Below are 17,864 nucleotides of genomic sequence, written 5' to 3'. Positions count from 1 at the left end.
TATGAAAGAAGGGAGAGATAGGAAGACCTGGAGGGAACAGGAGCTCCACAGGGAGAGCAACAGAAACAAAATACCTGGACCCAGGGGTCTTTTCTGATACTCCAACCAAGGACCATTCATGGCTATAAACTAGAACCCCTGCTCAGATGTAGCCCATGGCAGCTCAGTATCCAAGTGGCTTCCCTAGCAATGGGAACAAAGACTGTCTCTGACATGAACTCAGTGCCTGGCTCTTTGATCACCTCCCCCTGATGGAGGAGCAGCCTTACCAGGCCACAGAGGAAGACAATGTAGCCAGTCCTGATGAGACCTGATAGGCTAGGGTCAGAGGGAAGGGGAGGAGGATTTCCCTATCAGTGGACTTGGGGATGGGCATAGAAGAAGAAGAGGAAGGGAGGCTGGGATTGGGAGGGGATGAAGGAGGGTCTACAGCTGGGATACAAAGTGAATACATTGTAATTTGTAAAAAAAATAAATTAAAAAAAAAGGAAATAATGAAAAAGTAGAAAAAATTAGCTGAAATAATAATTTAGATATGTGAAATAGTAAAGTAATGGTTAAGAAAACTGGGAAAGGGCTGGTTAGAATAGAAAGCTCAGTGTTAGAATAGTTGGGTATATAAAACATGTGTGACTGAAAGGCCCAGGGTCCGACTTCTATTAAAAAAAAGAAAAAGAAAAATTCACAAGCATTTACACTTATAAAATTATTAAGACAAGTGAAGGCAAATCTTCATTCAGTGCTTTATCAAATAAGTCTAAAATTTTTATTTGTGGTTTATAATAATCCAGTCAAAGATTTAAATGGTTGTGTATTTAAACAGGCACAATAAAGAGAATGGAAGCCCAGTGTGGCAGCACATGATGGATCCCAGCAATTCGGAGGCTGAGACAGGAGGATAACTGCAAGCACAAGGGAACCTGCTTTATAGTGACAATATGATTAATAAAACCAAACCAACCAAACACACACACAAATATAAGAAACAAAACCATAAGAAACAAAACCAAACTACATTCAAAATCTACACAGAACTTTTAAAAACATGATAAAAGTCAAAGGTTTAATGATTGTCATACAAATAAAAGTAAAAGAAAAATCAGAAATTAGAATTAGATTTAATAAGATATTAAAGTAATTGCAGATAGTAAGAACAAGGGTTTGTAACAATCACAAACTTGGGAAATGTGAGGAGTCATTCCCGAGTGGAGACTGGGGAAATGCATTATTAGCAACAGCAATATTTTCCTCTGATCTTGGTGGTAGCACCTTGACATCATTTGTCAGATGTTACAGTGGCCTTGCGTTTACCCCACCACTCTAGAGTAGAATCAACTGAACGGTAGTGCTGAGTGCTTCTGCACTCACAGTATATATGCACTCACATTATATAAATACATATATATATATATATATATATATATATTCTGCACTGTGTGTGTGTGTGTGTGTGTGTGTGTGTGTATTCATTCTGTACTTATTCATTTTCTAGGCACTAGTCACAAATTGACCTTTTATGCTGTGGTATATAATTGTCTTTCTTCTTTTATTCTCTTTTACTTTCTTTCTTTGCTAACTGTGTGTCTTAAATATTAGTACAGCTAGATATAGCCAGTAATTTCCTATAATTGCAAAACTTAATATTTCAGCACAGTAGCTGAATACACAATATTGCAAAACTAAATTACTACAAACAGTGCCAGCAGTTTAATACACACAGTACTTAGATAATTATTAAAAAAAACAATCTTCATTACTGAACACTAGCATTTTTAACAGTTTAATTTAGATAGGTTATAAAATACGTTCGAACCACACAGATATAATTACTGTAGACCCAAAAATGTATAAAATGTTCCCAACCAAATCCCTTTGACCCTGTTAATGTCTGTTCCTTTTTAATCTAAGACAAACACTGTTTGTAGTATGCATTTGTTAAGAAATATGAAAAGGGGGATGGGAACTCCCCTAACAGTTGTTATTGATCCCAGTATTTACCAACTGAGAGTTAAGTGATGTTTACAAAACAGAACAGATGCAGATGCTGACAAAAGGGTAAACAATTGTTGTGTGGCTTCCTGCCAGATCCTCAACCAATACATTACACTGCAAGTGCAGCACATTTCCCCTATGGATTGCACTTATTGCCACTTCATTTCCTGTGTGCTCCCTCTCTCTATTGCTGTGGCTGGCACTAAGCTATTTCCAGTTCCTTGCTGACCCCTGAGGCCTGGTGCTACTACACAGAGCCATTAGAGATGGGAATTGCATGTGTCTGACACGGCCTGAAACCAATTATTTGATATTTTCTTCAGAATGATGCCCAACTCTGTTGGGAATGAGCAATCATGAAATAATTTACCTCCTGATTTAATTTTTTCCTGCACAAATTAGTTGTAGACAGAGCTGACACACAGCTGCCTGTGACATAGCTCTGTCTTATCAAGATGATACTTAGAATGAAACCACGAGGTCAGAATTGAATAGGTTGGGGAATCCTGCTTTAAAGAGGCATTGACAAGTTTATCAGATATACTGATCACATGTACTTTCTGTTGATTGAAAATGACAGAACCTTACAGAACTCTCAGAGCAGCAGAGAAAAAGCACAAGGACACAAGCCGAGCAGGTGATCAATGCTTTTAAACACCTGTCTGATTTCTTGTATGCTTGTGTGTACAGACACCACAGAGTATAATTTTTTTAAAAATTAAAAATATATTAAACTCAAATCACATTGGTTAGTATTTGCATAATCTTCAATGTCATATTTACTATCAGTTTTAAAATGTGTTTTTATTGGATTTCTGTGTGTGTATGAAAACATCTGGGTCTCTGTGTGTTTCTCGTACTTTTTCCTTGGCTCCTTTTCTCCTGTTTTTGTTCTTCTATTGTCCTATTCAAATCTGTTTGATTTTTATCTTTTCAATTTTATTATTATTCTTTAGATGTTTGTTGGCTTTCTAATGAGAAACAGAAAGCTTTGGATTTAGATGGGAGGGGAAGCAGCAGAGAAATTGGAGGGGTTTGAGGAGAGGAAACCATAATCAAATTATATTGAAGAAAAACCATTATTTTCAATAAAAGAAAAATAGAAAAATGTGTGATGGACATCACAACTTTCCAGATGTCCCTAATGCTTTTATTTTTTCTTTTAAATACCTAAAAAATATGGATTATACATTTTTAATTTTTCTCTATTGACAAATACATTTTATTTAAACCTCAAGAGTAGGCCGGAAAGTCTGGTGGTGGTGGCGGCACTGCTCAGTGGTGGAGGGCATTTTCAACATGTGCACTGTCCTAAGTTCAACTCTAGCACAAGAATCAAGAGCAAAACCTGCAGTATTGAACTTTGCAGCTTTTTAGTTCAGTTCAGAAAACACAATACCCTACCAGAGAAATATATGCAATGTCTGTTTATTGGTGCTGTATTTGTTAACAAAAAGAACGTGGGACAAACACAGTTGTTCATCAACAGGAATGAAAACCTGGTCCATATGTAAACTGGAATATTATTCATCTGTGAAGAAAAACAAAATCACCAAATTTGCAGGAAAGTTCACGATCTCAGAATAGGAAAGAGGGTCACCCAATCTCAGAAAAAAATGCATAATGGTCCTCAGATCCAGGGCCTAGCACGCATGTAATGCATACATGTGTGTGTAAACAAATATACAAAGGGTACAGTATATCATGTGGAAAGGAAAAGAAAGGATGGCATGAGGTAATGAGAAAGAAAAGAATGAGTCTTGAAGATATAAAAGATATAAAACTAATTGCTTATGTGTAGGAGAATGATGGATTCTGTTAACACATTCATAATGTTAGCCTGTGTCTTTTGTTTTATTTTGTTTGTTTAGTTTTCATTATGGTTTTTTGAGACAGGGTCTTTCTGTACAGCCGTGGCTGTCTGAACTCACTGTGTAGGCCAGGCTGGTTTCAAACTCACAGCAATACACCTGCCTCTGTATCCAAGAGTGCTGGGATTACAGGTGTGTGACATCGCGTTGGGGAGCTTGTGTCTTTTTATTGGGGAATTAAGTCCATTGATATTAAGAGATATTAATGATCAATGATTTTTAGTTCTTTTATATTGATGATGGTAGTGGCAGTATGCATGCATGCGTGTTAGGGAGCCTGTATGCCTACATGTGGGTGTGCTTCTATTCTTTTGCATTTACTACCATGGAATTATTATTTACTGTGTTTTCTTGAGTGTTGGTTTTCGTGCTAGTCTCTTCTGCAGGGCTGGATTTTTACAGAGATTTTGTTTCAATTTGGTTATGTGACACAATACCTTGTTTTCTCCATCTATGGTGATTAAAAGTTTTGCTGGGTATAGTAGTCTGGGCGGACAGCTGACGTCTCTTAGGGTCTGCAGGACAGCAGCCCATGCCCTTCTGGATTTTAGAGTCTCTGTTGAGAAGTCCGATGTAATTCAGATAGGTCTGCCCTTATATATTACATGGCCTATTTTCTCTTCCAGTTTTTAATATTCTTTCATGGTACTGTATATTTAGTGTTTTGATTATTATGTGGTGTGAGGATTTTCAGTCTGGTCCAATCTATTTGGTGTTATGTACCTGCATACAAGAAACACACAACAGTAAAAAACAGACATTACCTCAGAATAAAGGGCTCAAAAAAGATTTTCCAAGCAAACAGACCCAAGAAGAAAACTGGAGTAGCCATCCTAATATCTAATAAAATGTACTTTCTATCCAAATTAATCAAAAGACACAGGGAAGGACATTTCATACTCATCAAAGGAAAAATCCATCAAGATGACCTCTCAATTCTGAACATCTATGCTTGAAAATACAAGGACACCCACTTTTGTAAAAGAAATTTACTGAAGCTTAAATCACACATCAAACTCCACACATTAATATTGAGACACTCCAAAACTCCACTCTCACCAATGGACAGGTCATTGGGACAGAAACTAAATGGAGAAATAATGACGATAACAAATATCATGAATCAAATGAACCTAATAGGTATGTATAGAACTTTTTACCCAAACACAAAAGAATATACCTTCTTCTTAGAACCTCATGGAACCTTCTCCAAAATTGAACATGCAGTCAGTCACAAAGCAAGCCTCACCCAATACAAGAAAACTGAAACAACACCTTGTGCCTTATCAGATCACTATGGGTTAAAGCTGAACTTGAACCATGACAGAAAGGACAGAAAGCATACAAATTCATGGAAATTGAACAACTCTCTATTCTACTCAATGATCAGGGAAGAAAAAAGAAAGAAATTAAAGACTTCTTAAAATTCAATGAAAATGAAGGCACAACATACCCAAACTTATGGGACACAATGAAGGCAGTGTTAAGAGGAAAGTTCATAGCACTAAGTATCTTCATAAAGAAATTGGAGAGATTTCATACCAGGACTTTAACAACAAACCTAAAAGCTCTAGGACAAAAAGAAACAAGCACACCTAAGAGGAATAGATGGCAGGAAATAATCAATCAAACTTAGGGCTAAAAACAATAAATTAGAAAGAAAAGAGAATATAAAGAATCAACAAAACCAAGAGCTGGTTCTTTAAAAAACAGCAAGATAGACAAACACTTAGCAAAACTAACCAAAAGGCAATGAAACAGTATCCAACTTAACAAAATCAGGAATGGAAAAAGAAACATAACAACAGACACTGAGTAAATCCAAACAGACACTGAGTAAATCATTAGGTTTTACTTCTAAAGACTGCATTCCATAAAATTGGAAAATCTAAACTAAATAGATGATTTTTTGATAGGTTACATTCACTAAAATTAAATCAAGATCACATAAACAAATTAAATTATCACCCATACAGAAATAGAAACAGTCATTAGAAGTATCCCTTTCAAAGAAAGCCTTGGGACAGATGGTTTTAGCACAGAATTCTACCAGACTTTCAAATTCAAGCTAATACCAATACTCCTCAAACTGTTCTGCAAAATAAAAACAAAAGAAACATTGCCAAAATCCTTCTGTGAGGCCACAGTCACCCTCATATTTATACCACACAAAGCCCTAACAAAGAAAAGAATTTCAGACCAATTTCCCTTATTGGTCTGAAATTGATGGAAAAATACTCAATAAAATACTTGCAAACTGAATCAAGAACGCATCAAAAATATTATCCACCATGATCAAATTGGCTTCATCTAAGGGATGCAGGGATGGTTCAATATATGAAAACCTATCAATGTAATTCATAATGTAATCAAACTGAAAAAAAAAAGGAAAACCATATGATCATCTCATTAGATGCTTAAAAGCTCTTGACAAACTCCAACACCCCTTCATGGCAAAAGTTTTGAAGAAATCTGGGATACAAGATGCATACCTAAGCAGAATAAAGGTAATACACAGAAAGTCTATAGCCAACATCAAATTAAGTGGAAATTCAAAGCAATTCCACAAGGACAACACAAGGCTGCCCACTCTCTGTATCTATTCAATATAGTACTTATATCCTAGGCAAAATAATAAGACAACTAAAGGAGATCATGGGGATACAAATTGAAAGGAAGAAGTCCATGTACTGCTTTTCACAGGTGATATGACAGTAAATATCAGTTCCCCCAAAATTCTATCAGAGAACTACTACTGGGGATAAACACCTTCACTAAGTGCCTGGATACAAAATTAACTAAAAAAAAAAAATCAGTAACACTTCTATATACAGTGATAAATGACCTGAACAAGAAATTATGGAAACTACACCCTTCACAATAGCCGCAAATAATATGAAATACCTTGGTGTAACTCTAACCAAGCAAGTGAAAGATCTATACGACAAGAACTTAAAGATATGAAAAAAGAAATTGAAGAAGATCACAGAAAATGGAAAGATCTCTCTCATTATAGCCATCTTGACAAAAGCAATCTAGAGATTCAATGCAATCCCCATCAAAATATCAACACAATTCTTTACAGACCTTGAAAGAACAGTTCTCAACTTCATAAAAAAACACAAAAATCCCAGAATAGCTTAAACAATCATATACAATAAAAGAACCTCTGGAGCTATCATCATCCCTGATTTCAAGTTGTACTACAGAGCTATAGTAATAAAAAACTGCATGGTATTGGCATAAAAACAGACAGGCTGATCAGTGGAATTGAGTTGAAGACCCCGAAATAAACGCACACACCTATGGAGACTTAATTTTGAAAAACAAGCCAAGACCATACAATGGAAAAAAAGGAAGGCATCTTCAAGGAATGGTGCTCCTCTAACTAGATGTCTGCATGTACAAGAATGCAAAGAGATCTATATTTATCATCCTGCACAAAACTCAAGTCCAAGTGGATCAAAGACCTCAACATAAAAACTGATACAGTAAATCTAACAGAAAAGACAGTGGGGAAGAGCCTTGAACTCATTGGCACAGAAGACAACTTCCTGAACAGAACACCAACAGCTCAGGCACTAAGATCAACAATTAATAAATAGGACCACATGAAAATGAAAAGATTCTGTAAGGCAAAGGACACTGTCAACAGGCCAAAATGGCAGCCTACAGATTGGGAAAAGATCTTCACCAACTCTACATCCAACAAAGGGCCAATATCCATATTATACTCCATCCAGTGACCTTTAAAATAGTATGTAAAAAATTGAAATTAACCTTTTTATTTTTTAAAATTAATTTATATTTTATTAATTACATATACACTTTGTATCCCAGCTGTAGCCCCCTACCTCATCCCCTACCTTCTTCATCTCCTCCGATGCCCCCCGCCCTCACCAAGTCCACTGATAAGTCTCATCAGGACTGGCTGCATTGTCTTCCTCTGTGGCCTGGTGAGGCTCCACCCACCCAGGGAACCTTTTTCTTTTAGTTCAAACTTTCAAAAATTTTCTAATTCTTTTCCAAATATAAAACCTAATGACATGAGTTGGCACATCACTGCTATCATAGTTCCAAAATCCACACTGTTTAACTTTGTATGTAGAGAAATAAATGTAATTATAATAATACAAAGTTTGAATCCCCCAAAGCAGTGCATAACAAATAGTTAAAGTAAGAACTACCCTTCACATTTTAAAAGTATTGTCTTAAAAATCAATTCATTTAAAAAAGGACAAGAAGTCATAGTAGTTAAGAGGGTCAGCTTTGTCATAATGTGTTTGAATATTATGGCAAAGTAATTAACATGTTAAAACTTGGGTTTTGTATCTAAGAAACAGAGATAATGCTCACCATTTCAGGGGCATCCTAAGAACCAACTGTTCTGCCAGTAAAGAAAGTGGTTAGTGATGCCCATGGTAGGATGAAAACACACACAAAGTTTTTGCTTTATGAGTCGCCTTGAATATTTGTAGGTAGGCATCAAGGAAAGTGAAGATGATCAATGAGAAAGCGTCAACAAAAATATAATTTTGCATTTATATTCTGCAAATCTTATAGTTCATTTAAGTATTTTCTGTAAAATATATTCTAAGTTATAAGTGCTTTATTAAAACTGGAAGAATTAGAACAGCCGAGGAAGACTTGGAACATAAAAACCTTACTGTAAATCTCATGAAGAGTTTACTTGATCCTGTCTTCTCTGAAGAGGATGAAATAAAGACAAATAGATTTAAGTCTTGTTTCATCCTTTGCCTGTAGATGGGTCCCAGTGAATGCCTACTGTGGAGACAGAAATACTTGCTGGGTGAAAGACAAATCCTTTTGCCCTGCAGATGGCATGGCCATCAGGGAATATTCTAGAAAGCTGAAGAAGGTGCTGTGCGTACCATGTAAGGATATGTTAGGAGCAAATCCGTCACTTTTACTTTCTTTGCATGCTGAAAGATGAGCTAAGGTTAATTAGGAGCCTTCAACAATACAACTGCTGTATTGTAATTGGATAGCATTAGACTACTCCAGTCTAATGCTATCCAACTGAGCTGCTTAGGCCATATAAGGCCACTTTTTCAGTGCTTTACAAAGCCTAGTTCTGAAGAATTACTTTTTTACTCATGGAGGAATTCATGCAGTTCATGGTTCCTTCGTGAGAAAGTACTGTCCTTGCCTGCTATCTGTAGCCTTGCAGAAAAGAGCTGGCTCTTCTGAGGACAAAACACATCACTGGTAAGCCCGGCCCTGTCTGATTGAAACAATGGCAGAGAAAAAAACATATGCACTTAGGTATACTGAATCCTTATGTGGATTTATGCATACCAAATCCTTTCAAATCAACAATACATAATAATAATTGTTTTCCTAATTTTTGTATGTGATCCTGATTTTTAATTACCTGTTTAAAAACCCTCCTACTAAAAAACACTCAAGACTAAACGTGAAATACATGTGGTTATGAGATAAAAAGAAAGACAAAAAAATAATTACTAGGAATCTTTTAAGGTATAAGCCATACAGAGAAAACCCACCTTTTATTTTCACTCACTCTTCCTTACCTCCTCCCCTCAATCCATAACAAATATAAGGGTGAGACAGGGCAGTTTACATGTTGCTAGTCCTCGGATTTGCGCAGGGAAAGATATTAGAGAGATATTAGAATGTTTTGCATCTTCTACTACGGCACACAAATCCATATACTGAGCTAGTTGACGTATCTCTTTCCTAGAGTGAACAGATTTGGTTATTCTTGGTGTCAAAATATAGGCCTTTACTCTTCCTATTGAATCAGAAAAAGTTTCGACTTCAAAGATCCTTAGGTATTATGTAATGCAATCTTTTCAAAATTCCAAGGCTTTGACTCAAGGAAGGCAACAAGCAAGCTCTTTTTGACTGCAGTTCTGAAACTTTACAAATACTCAGGAGCATGTAGAGGACTCGGAGTCTTTCCTTTAAAAGCTACCAAGGACTTCAAGAAGAACTCAGGTAAGACGTGGAGGGAGCTATGAAATTTATTTGAGACTTCTAATCTCCTAATAATGTATTTCTATATTAAAATATAGAACATCAATTTAACTAAAATTTACCACTCAAAATAACCATCTCCCCAAAATATTTAAAAACTACATTTTAAATAGAGAGGAAATAATATAATTTTACAATTAAAATTAGTTTCCTTAGTAATTCCAAACTTAGATAGAGAAAAATGACTCCCCTGAAATGGGGGATTAAATCTGAACACATGTAAATATAACCTGAGCTTCCAAAGAACAAATCTAGTTATAATCAAAGTGTTAACTAAAAATCTAAAGCTTCCTGGAAACTGTTTCTCATGGTCGTAAGGCCTTTAAAAAAATGAAAGCAGAAACTCCTATAGCATAAACATTTAAGTAATATTTTGCTCCAATATTAGAAAGGAAACTATAAAAACACAAAATAACAAGATAGAATTATTGAAAAGATCATGGCTCTTATATTCCTCTGGAAACTTGAAGGCATCCAATGGCAAGGCATGTGACTCAGTGACAGAGCAACTGGCCAGCACACACAAGGAGCTGGGTTAACTCTATAGCACTGCAAAAAAGCAAATCACCAAGACACAAAACAAAACAACATGGCACACTGAACAGCTGAGATACTGGCTCACACTTTACTAGGGAGGTGAAAACAGGAAAATTGTGGACACACAGAAAGTTCAAGCCCAGCATGGACTATAGAGACATATATATATATATATATATATTTTTTTTTTCATTTTCATATTTTGCTTTCATTTTTAAAAGGACTTAAGACTATAATAAAGTTTCCAGAAAGCTTGAGATTTTCAGTTAACATTTTGATTATAACTAGATTTGTTCTACGGAAGCTCAAGTCAAACGTGTGTGTGTGTGTATACATATATATGAATACATACACATATAAATGTATGTGAGTGTGTATGCCTGAATTGCTTACATCCAGATGTCACTCTGGACTGCCTATATGAACACCACCACCAGAAGGGCCAGCTAAGAACAAACAGTACAGTATAGAAACTACAGAAAGTAATCAGTTTCTGAGGTAAAAAGAAAATTATAAGTCAGCTAACAATCACTGCCAATAATAAAGAAAAGCAAGAACACCTACTGAGTACTGTATAGAACCAAAGAAGATGAAAATCTAGACAAAATGTTAAAGTGTTTCACAAATGACTACTTTTTGTACTAAGAATTACAACGTCAAATGCTTTTTTGACATATGAGTTAATAGTAAGTCAGGATAATATACCAGGGCCTGATATGTAGCTGAGTAGTAAAGTATGTGCCTAACATGCGCGAGGCCCTGTGTTTATCTCCAGTATAAAACAAAAACAAAAGAAAGAGAAGGAAGGGAGGGAGGGAGGAGAGGAAGAAATCATCACCGAAAACCTAGGAAGCTCCTTTCTTGTGTAGCTGTGGGAATATTACCTCACCAAGTCTCAGTTTCCCCACATAAAATATGAAGAACTGTTCAAAAGATTATATGAACTCACATGAGTAGTCTTATAAAGTCCTACCCATCGTGACAAGCAGCAGCCACTTTCTTCGATGCTCGAGTAAGAGAAAGAAGTAATTCACAGACTGCTGTGGGAAGAATGCCCAATCTCAACATAAAATCGGAGGCAATCAAAAACTCAGTAGGTCCAAACTGTCTTAAGACTAAAGCAAACACATGAATCCCAAGCTATATTAATAGTCTACAAAAGAGGAACCAGAAGCAAGATTTCCAGCCTGAAGCTGTGATTCTTTCAAACGAGAGAAAAAGTTTCCCTGTGGAAAAAGAGTGCAGCAGTACCCACAACTGACAATGAGCAGCACACAGAATTCAGAGATGGACTCTTTAATGGGTTTGGTCAGTACAGTATAGTCAGAGAATAAGGAACTGGGGTCTGACAGACACTAATTTGAATCCTTAATTCACCTTGTGCCCTTGAGGATATGTCTATTCACTTTCTACATTGTTTAATGGAGATACTAATGGCCTCTACCTTGGGAGGTGGTTAGAAAGATTAAGTAACATAATATAAATTCTTATTTGAACCAATAAAGTTTTACTCAAGAAATGCTCTTTCTATAATATTGGGTAAAATAGAAAAGACTGAGAATCATAAAGATAGATTATATTAAAAGTAATAATTTCTCACTCAGCCAATCCAGAATTTATCCCAAAAAGAATGTAAATTACTGTTCATTCTCTCAACGTTGTAATTTGTTAACAGAATTTGGTCATTGGTGAGAACAGTTGTGTTCTGGGAAGAGACAAACACGCCTTGTGGGTGAGCTGCTGGGTGTTTCTCACAGGACAGCAACGGCTCCTTCGGTTTTCTCACCAATTCATGTCTGGCTCAGAATTTTAAATATGGCTGCTGCTACATGAATTATCTGACAGGCAGTCAATAAAGCTGAGTTCAACTACGTTCAGGTGGTCTACTTGACAGAGAAAGTTTGAGATTTCTATTATTGATGGCAGAACATTTAATTCCATACTCTGAGATACAGTCTAACAGCATGGGGGTTGAAAACATGTTATACAAAAACAAAAACCCTGTACATGAATCCTCAGTGTGAATATGAATCCTGACCGGACACACATAATCCAGAGTGAGGTAATCTAAGTTTTTATTTTGTATGTAAAATTGGGATAAGAATACCTAATATTTGGTAAGCACTCATTTAAAAGTGATTTATACAGGGTTGGGCACTTAGCTCAGTGGTAGCAAGCACAAGGCCCTGGGTTCAGTCCTCAGCTCTGGAAAAAGAAACAAAAAGTGACCTATACAAAAGTTCAGGTGACAGTGATTGAGAAGGATTAGTGCAATTAGGTTTGTGTGAATAATTTCCAACTCCAGCGTTAAGGTGGGCTTACATATAAACTGTATTTAACCCAGACAGAGCTTTTATATACAAAGCTCTTTATCGGTAGGCAGGATTTTGATATATATATATAATTTTCAGAAAGCAAGCACAGGCATGAAATACATTTCAAAACTATGTGTTAGCAATTAAGATGAAAGTACACCTGCTTGATGTGGACCCACAGTGCTCCTGAACTACATGATCATAACCGCACTGTCATCCCACAAACTAGTTGGCTCATATGTTAGTGTGACTTAGCAACCAAAGAAAAGACTGAAATTTTGGCAGAATATTAACTTATTTGAAAATGCATGTATCATATTAATTTGGTCTTCTGGCAAAGATAAGTACAATATATAGTCATATAGAAAATGTCAACTGATCATAAATTCAATGACACATAATAATTCACCAAAAAATTAATTTTCAAATACTCAAATAATATAGTTCAGAAACATATGTAGAAATAAATATTCCTTAGTATTTCATAACTGGTAATAAAACAATCACATTTTTATTTTTCTCCACTGGTAGAAAACTAAAAACTTAAAAAGAAAGTTTATTATAGTGTTATATTTTCTTTATTCTTTAATATTTTGAATAAAATTAGGAATTTAAATTAAATTTTACTGTATATATTATTATATAAAATAGAGCTCTTTCAAGTGATCTATAAAGTGCCATACCTTGTAAGCAATGAAAAAAAGTATGATTAATATTTATAATTTCTATTTATTAGAATAGGCTGACTAAAATGCAGTTTTTCAACTCCTAGTTTATTTAATGTAAATTTAAAACAACTTTAAACAACTCTCCTTAAGTACTAATGTTTTGGCTTTGGAAAATATAATAAAGTTCATGCTCTTTTGTTGTATATATATTTGTACATGTATTTATATTTGCATACACACATATATGAGGTTTTCTAGCTAGCATCATATCATTTGATGTATGCATTCCAGAAAAATAAAACTTCATTTGACTTACATTTTCAGTATCAATAACAACTTAACAAAATGGAAAACATGTTCATGACTACACTTAGAGAAAAAGGAATGCATGAGCTTTCAGCTCACTTCAGCTCATTTATTTTCTACTTTATTTTGAAGCTTGCAATGTGATTCAACCATATATCAACAACAGAAAAGGTGTGAAAGACTGAAGTGAAAAAAAAAAAAGTAAATGTCACTAACCCAAAGCATGCACTGTTCCTCTGTGCTTGCTGGAGCTCTTGCTTGTTTTAAGAACAGGAACAACATTTTCTTTGAACTGCAGCTCACAAAATTTTTCAAGAATTTTTGTCATTTCTTCTGTAACTGTATCCAGGTAAGTTTCATTAATGAATTGCACCATTGAGGATGGAGCTAAAATTTCACACAGAATGTTAAAATCCTCTTCTATCATTGAATATAGCGCGAGTACCGCGCTTCGGTATCCACAAGCACTTCCTTCTAAGTCCCCATCTCTGCGGCAGGAGGGAAGGGAGTCTCGCAGGAACTTGGCCAGCAGCCTCTTCTGTATGCTTCCATACTTGGCAAGCACGTCAGATTCGGAGTAGAGCAGGAGGAGTTGCTGCAGACAGTGATTCTTCAGTTCAATTTTTTGCTGTGAATTGTTCATCTCATTATGGCTTTCTAACCTGTTCACTAAGAAGCGTCGAAGATGTAGTCTTACATCATCCCAAATAGACTTTACATCCACAGAGGAGTAATCTTCGACAGAATGCAGAGATGTCCCTGAGAGGAAGGAGAAGGAGGTCCCTCCGAGGGGTGACAGGAAAGAGATGCCGCTCTGACAGGAGAGGTCCCAGAGTAAATCCAGGATCATCTCTTCTTGGTTTTCTTCATTATTTAGCAAGTCTTGCTGATAAAAGTAAATTACAACGTTAGAAATGTAATGAAATCTAAGAATAACAAAAATTATTTCTACACACATTTTGTAATTGATTAAATTTAGAATGAATATTCTATTTTCCTCAAGATATTTTTGTCTTGCATTTAGGGTTTAATCGACACTGACAGTAAAGAATGAGCACCCTCCTATGGACTGAGATAGTGGAAAGTACAGTCAGCTATCTATTCAGTTATATTTTTGTACATGCACATTTAAGCCCCACTATTCAGTATAACCTGAGCTATAGCAAAGCTTAAACACATCTAAACACAGACCTGAAAAAAACACTGAATAAATCAGTTCCTGAGACAAAATAAGGTCAAGATAATGTCCTAATTAATTTCGGGCAGATAATTTTTATGCTTGAATGAATATACTTACTATAACCACCCCTCCCCCAAATACAATCCTTAAGATAATTCTAGAAAAGAAATCATTAAATACAGTAGATGCCTAGGGGTCACTAATAGCTGCCATCCTGAGAAATAAAATTTAATACATTGGAAGATTCCAACTTTCACTTAAATTTATTGCTATAAACAATGGTAAGAAAGGTTTTACTGTAAAAATTAATCTGAGAATATTTCTGTTCACTCCAAAGAAATAACTAACTCAAAATAGGAAAAAAAAAATTCAGAAAGGCCCCCAAAAGGTGATAGGGAATTATTCATTTAATCTTTCTGTGTTGGTAGAAAACAATGGTGGTATAATTAGGAATAATAAAAGAACAAAAAAATTACTTTCTTTCTAGACTCTGAATTATACACACATTCTCCATACATGACGACTTTCCTAATTACATCCATTTTCAGCCAATTCTGAAATTAGTTCATATTCTCTAAGTAGAAACAAGCTGATTAAAAAAGAAATGGAAGCAAGGCTCAAGTGGCATAAAAATGAGTCTGGCTGTGAATTTTCTTATTGATAAAGATACCACAGGTATTACATGCAATTCAGAATTGAACAGCTAGACAAATCCCTGCAACTGGTTCTCATTCACTCAAAGAACTACAATGCACATTTAATATGCAAATATTAGAGCAGATACCTACATTTTATTATATAAAAGACATTTTTCTTATAATCTCAGGTTTGTCCATAATGAAAACTCTGACAATGATATTTGGAAACCCTAATAGCCCAATTTATGGATAAGGATATTTGACATGGTACACACTAGAATGACATTTCCAACATCATATGTGAGTTTTTCAGTGAGGGAAAGGACCTAGCATAAATGCTTGGCTTCCATGTCTCTTATCTCTTGTACTATTTAGTTATTTACATCGAGAAAGAAAATGTTCTCCAAGAGCACCAGACCCAGCAGAACTAAGGCCATCAGTGAATCAGAAGTGCTATATAAGTGTCTCGGCTTTATGTTCCCATAAGCCAGCCAATAGCTGGAAATATCTGACAAGCAAAGAATAACAGAGGTTTAAAACACGCTTTGTATGATTACTTAAATGGTGAAAATAATCTCATTATAACTATCATACTAAGAGCCAGTTTCTTACCTGACTAATGTTTTCATTGAAAAATAGATATAGAAAAATGCCATCAAGACTGAATCTAGTACCATGTAAAAAAAAAATTGGTAAGGGCCCAATTTGTGGGCCCCTAGACCAGCACAGATCAAGGAGCAACAGGTAAGAGACCGCCCCACACACCCCAATCTCCTGGCCTGTCACAAGCCTGCCACTGCCCAAGCCCCTCTGTGCTCCACTTTCACCTCAGGACCCACACCCCAGTTCCCTGGCCTGCACCATCCTAGGGACCCACACCAATATCCAACCCCTGAGACCAGCACAGATCAGGGAGCAGCAGCAATCTGGCCATTTCCTGAGACCTTCCCCAGTCTGCAGCCCCAAGGCCAGCACTGATCAAGGAGCAGTAGGAAAACCAGAGGACTAAGGACATCTGGGGCCACGAGCTCTACCTACAACGCCAGAGACCTATTACCTTCAGAGTCCGTCAGGCATGCTATGAACAGAGTCTACCAAATAGCTAGAGGTCAGCACAAGAACACCAGCATCAAAACCTAGGGCCGTATAACACCACCAAAACCCAGCTATCCAACCACAGCAAGTCTTTAGGAAACTGTCACACTGGAAGCACAAGAAAACGATCTTGAATCAGAGGTCATGAAAATGATAGAGGCCTTAAAAGAAGAAAATAAATATCTAAAAGAAATGGCGGGAAAATAGAACTAAACAGAAGAAGGAATAAATCCTTTAAAGAAACAAAGGAAAATACAATCAAACAGGTGAAGGAACTGAGTAAACCCCTTAAAGAAATACAAGAAAATACAACCAAATGGGAGAAAAAAATGAATAAACTGTCCAGGACCTAAAAATGGAAATAAAAGCAATAAAGAAAACATAATCCAAGGCAATCCTGGAAAAGAAAACCTGGGGAAGAGAGCAGGAACTACAAACACAAGAATCAATAATAACTGAATACAACAGATGAAAGAGAGAATCTAAGGTGCAGAAGATATGATTGAAGAAATCAATTCATGAGTGAAAGAAAATGTTGAATCTAAAAAGTCCCTCACACAAAACATCCAAGAAATCTGGGACAATATGAGAAGACCAAACCTAAGAATAATAGGAATAGAAGAAGAAGACTCCAAAATCTAAGGATCAGAAAACATTTCAACAACAACAACAAACCATACAAGAAGCCTACAAAACACCAAATAGTTTGGACCAGAAAAGAAAATCCTCCCATCATATAATAACCAAAACACTAAATATACAGAACAAAGAAAGAATATAAAAGTCACAAGGGAAAAAGGCAAAGTCACATATAAAGGCAGACCTATCAGAATCACACCTGACTTCTCTACAGAGACTATGGAAGCGAGAAGGGCCTAGTCAGAGGTTATGCAGACACTAAAAGAGCACAGATGCCAACCCACACTACTCTACCCAACAAAACTCTCAACAAACATTAACGGAGAAAACAAGATATTCCATGACAAAACCAAGTTTAAACAGTACCTACCCATAAACCCAGCCCTACAGAAGACACTAGAAGGAAAACTCAAACCCAAGGAGGTTCACTATACCCAGGAAAGCACAGGAAACAAATAATGTCACAGCTACAAAACCAAAAGAAAGAAAACATGCGCAGCTACACCCTACCACTACCAACATCAAAATAACAGGAAGTAACAACAACTGGTCATCAATATCTCTCAACATCAATGGCCTCAACTCCCCAATAGAAAGAAAGG

General features: G+C 36.0%; 1 protein-coding gene across 8 annotated transcripts in view; it reads right to left on the bottom strand.

Annotated features, from left to right (window-relative positions):
- Kiaa0825 (KIAA0825 ortholog) overlaps positions 1 to 17,864 on the bottom strand; it is a 427,987-nt gene that overhangs the window by 330,888 nt on the left and 79,235 nt on the right. For 7 of the 8 annotated variants that reach the window (XM_060383593.1, XM_060383596.1, XM_060383594.1 and 4 more), the window contains one exon: positions 13,927 to 14,596. In XM_060383593.1, coding sequence (XP_060239576.1) covers positions 13,927 to 14,596 — 670 coding nt within the window. Of the gene's footprint in view, positions 1 to 13,495; positions 14,597 to 17,864 lie in introns of those variants that run through there. The other variant, XM_060383600.1, reaches the window with a different exon arrangement.

The sequence above is a fragment of the Meriones unguiculatus genome, chromosome 5 (assembly GCF_030254825.1).
Source record: "Meriones unguiculatus strain TT.TT164.6M chromosome 5, Bangor_MerUng_6.1, whole genome shotgun sequence".
Lineage (NCBI taxonomy): Eukaryota > Metazoa > Chordata > Mammalia > Rodentia > Muridae > Meriones > Meriones unguiculatus.
The sequence above is the reverse complement of the archived record's forward strand: the minus strand, read 5'-3'. Positions and strand labels throughout refer to the sequence as shown.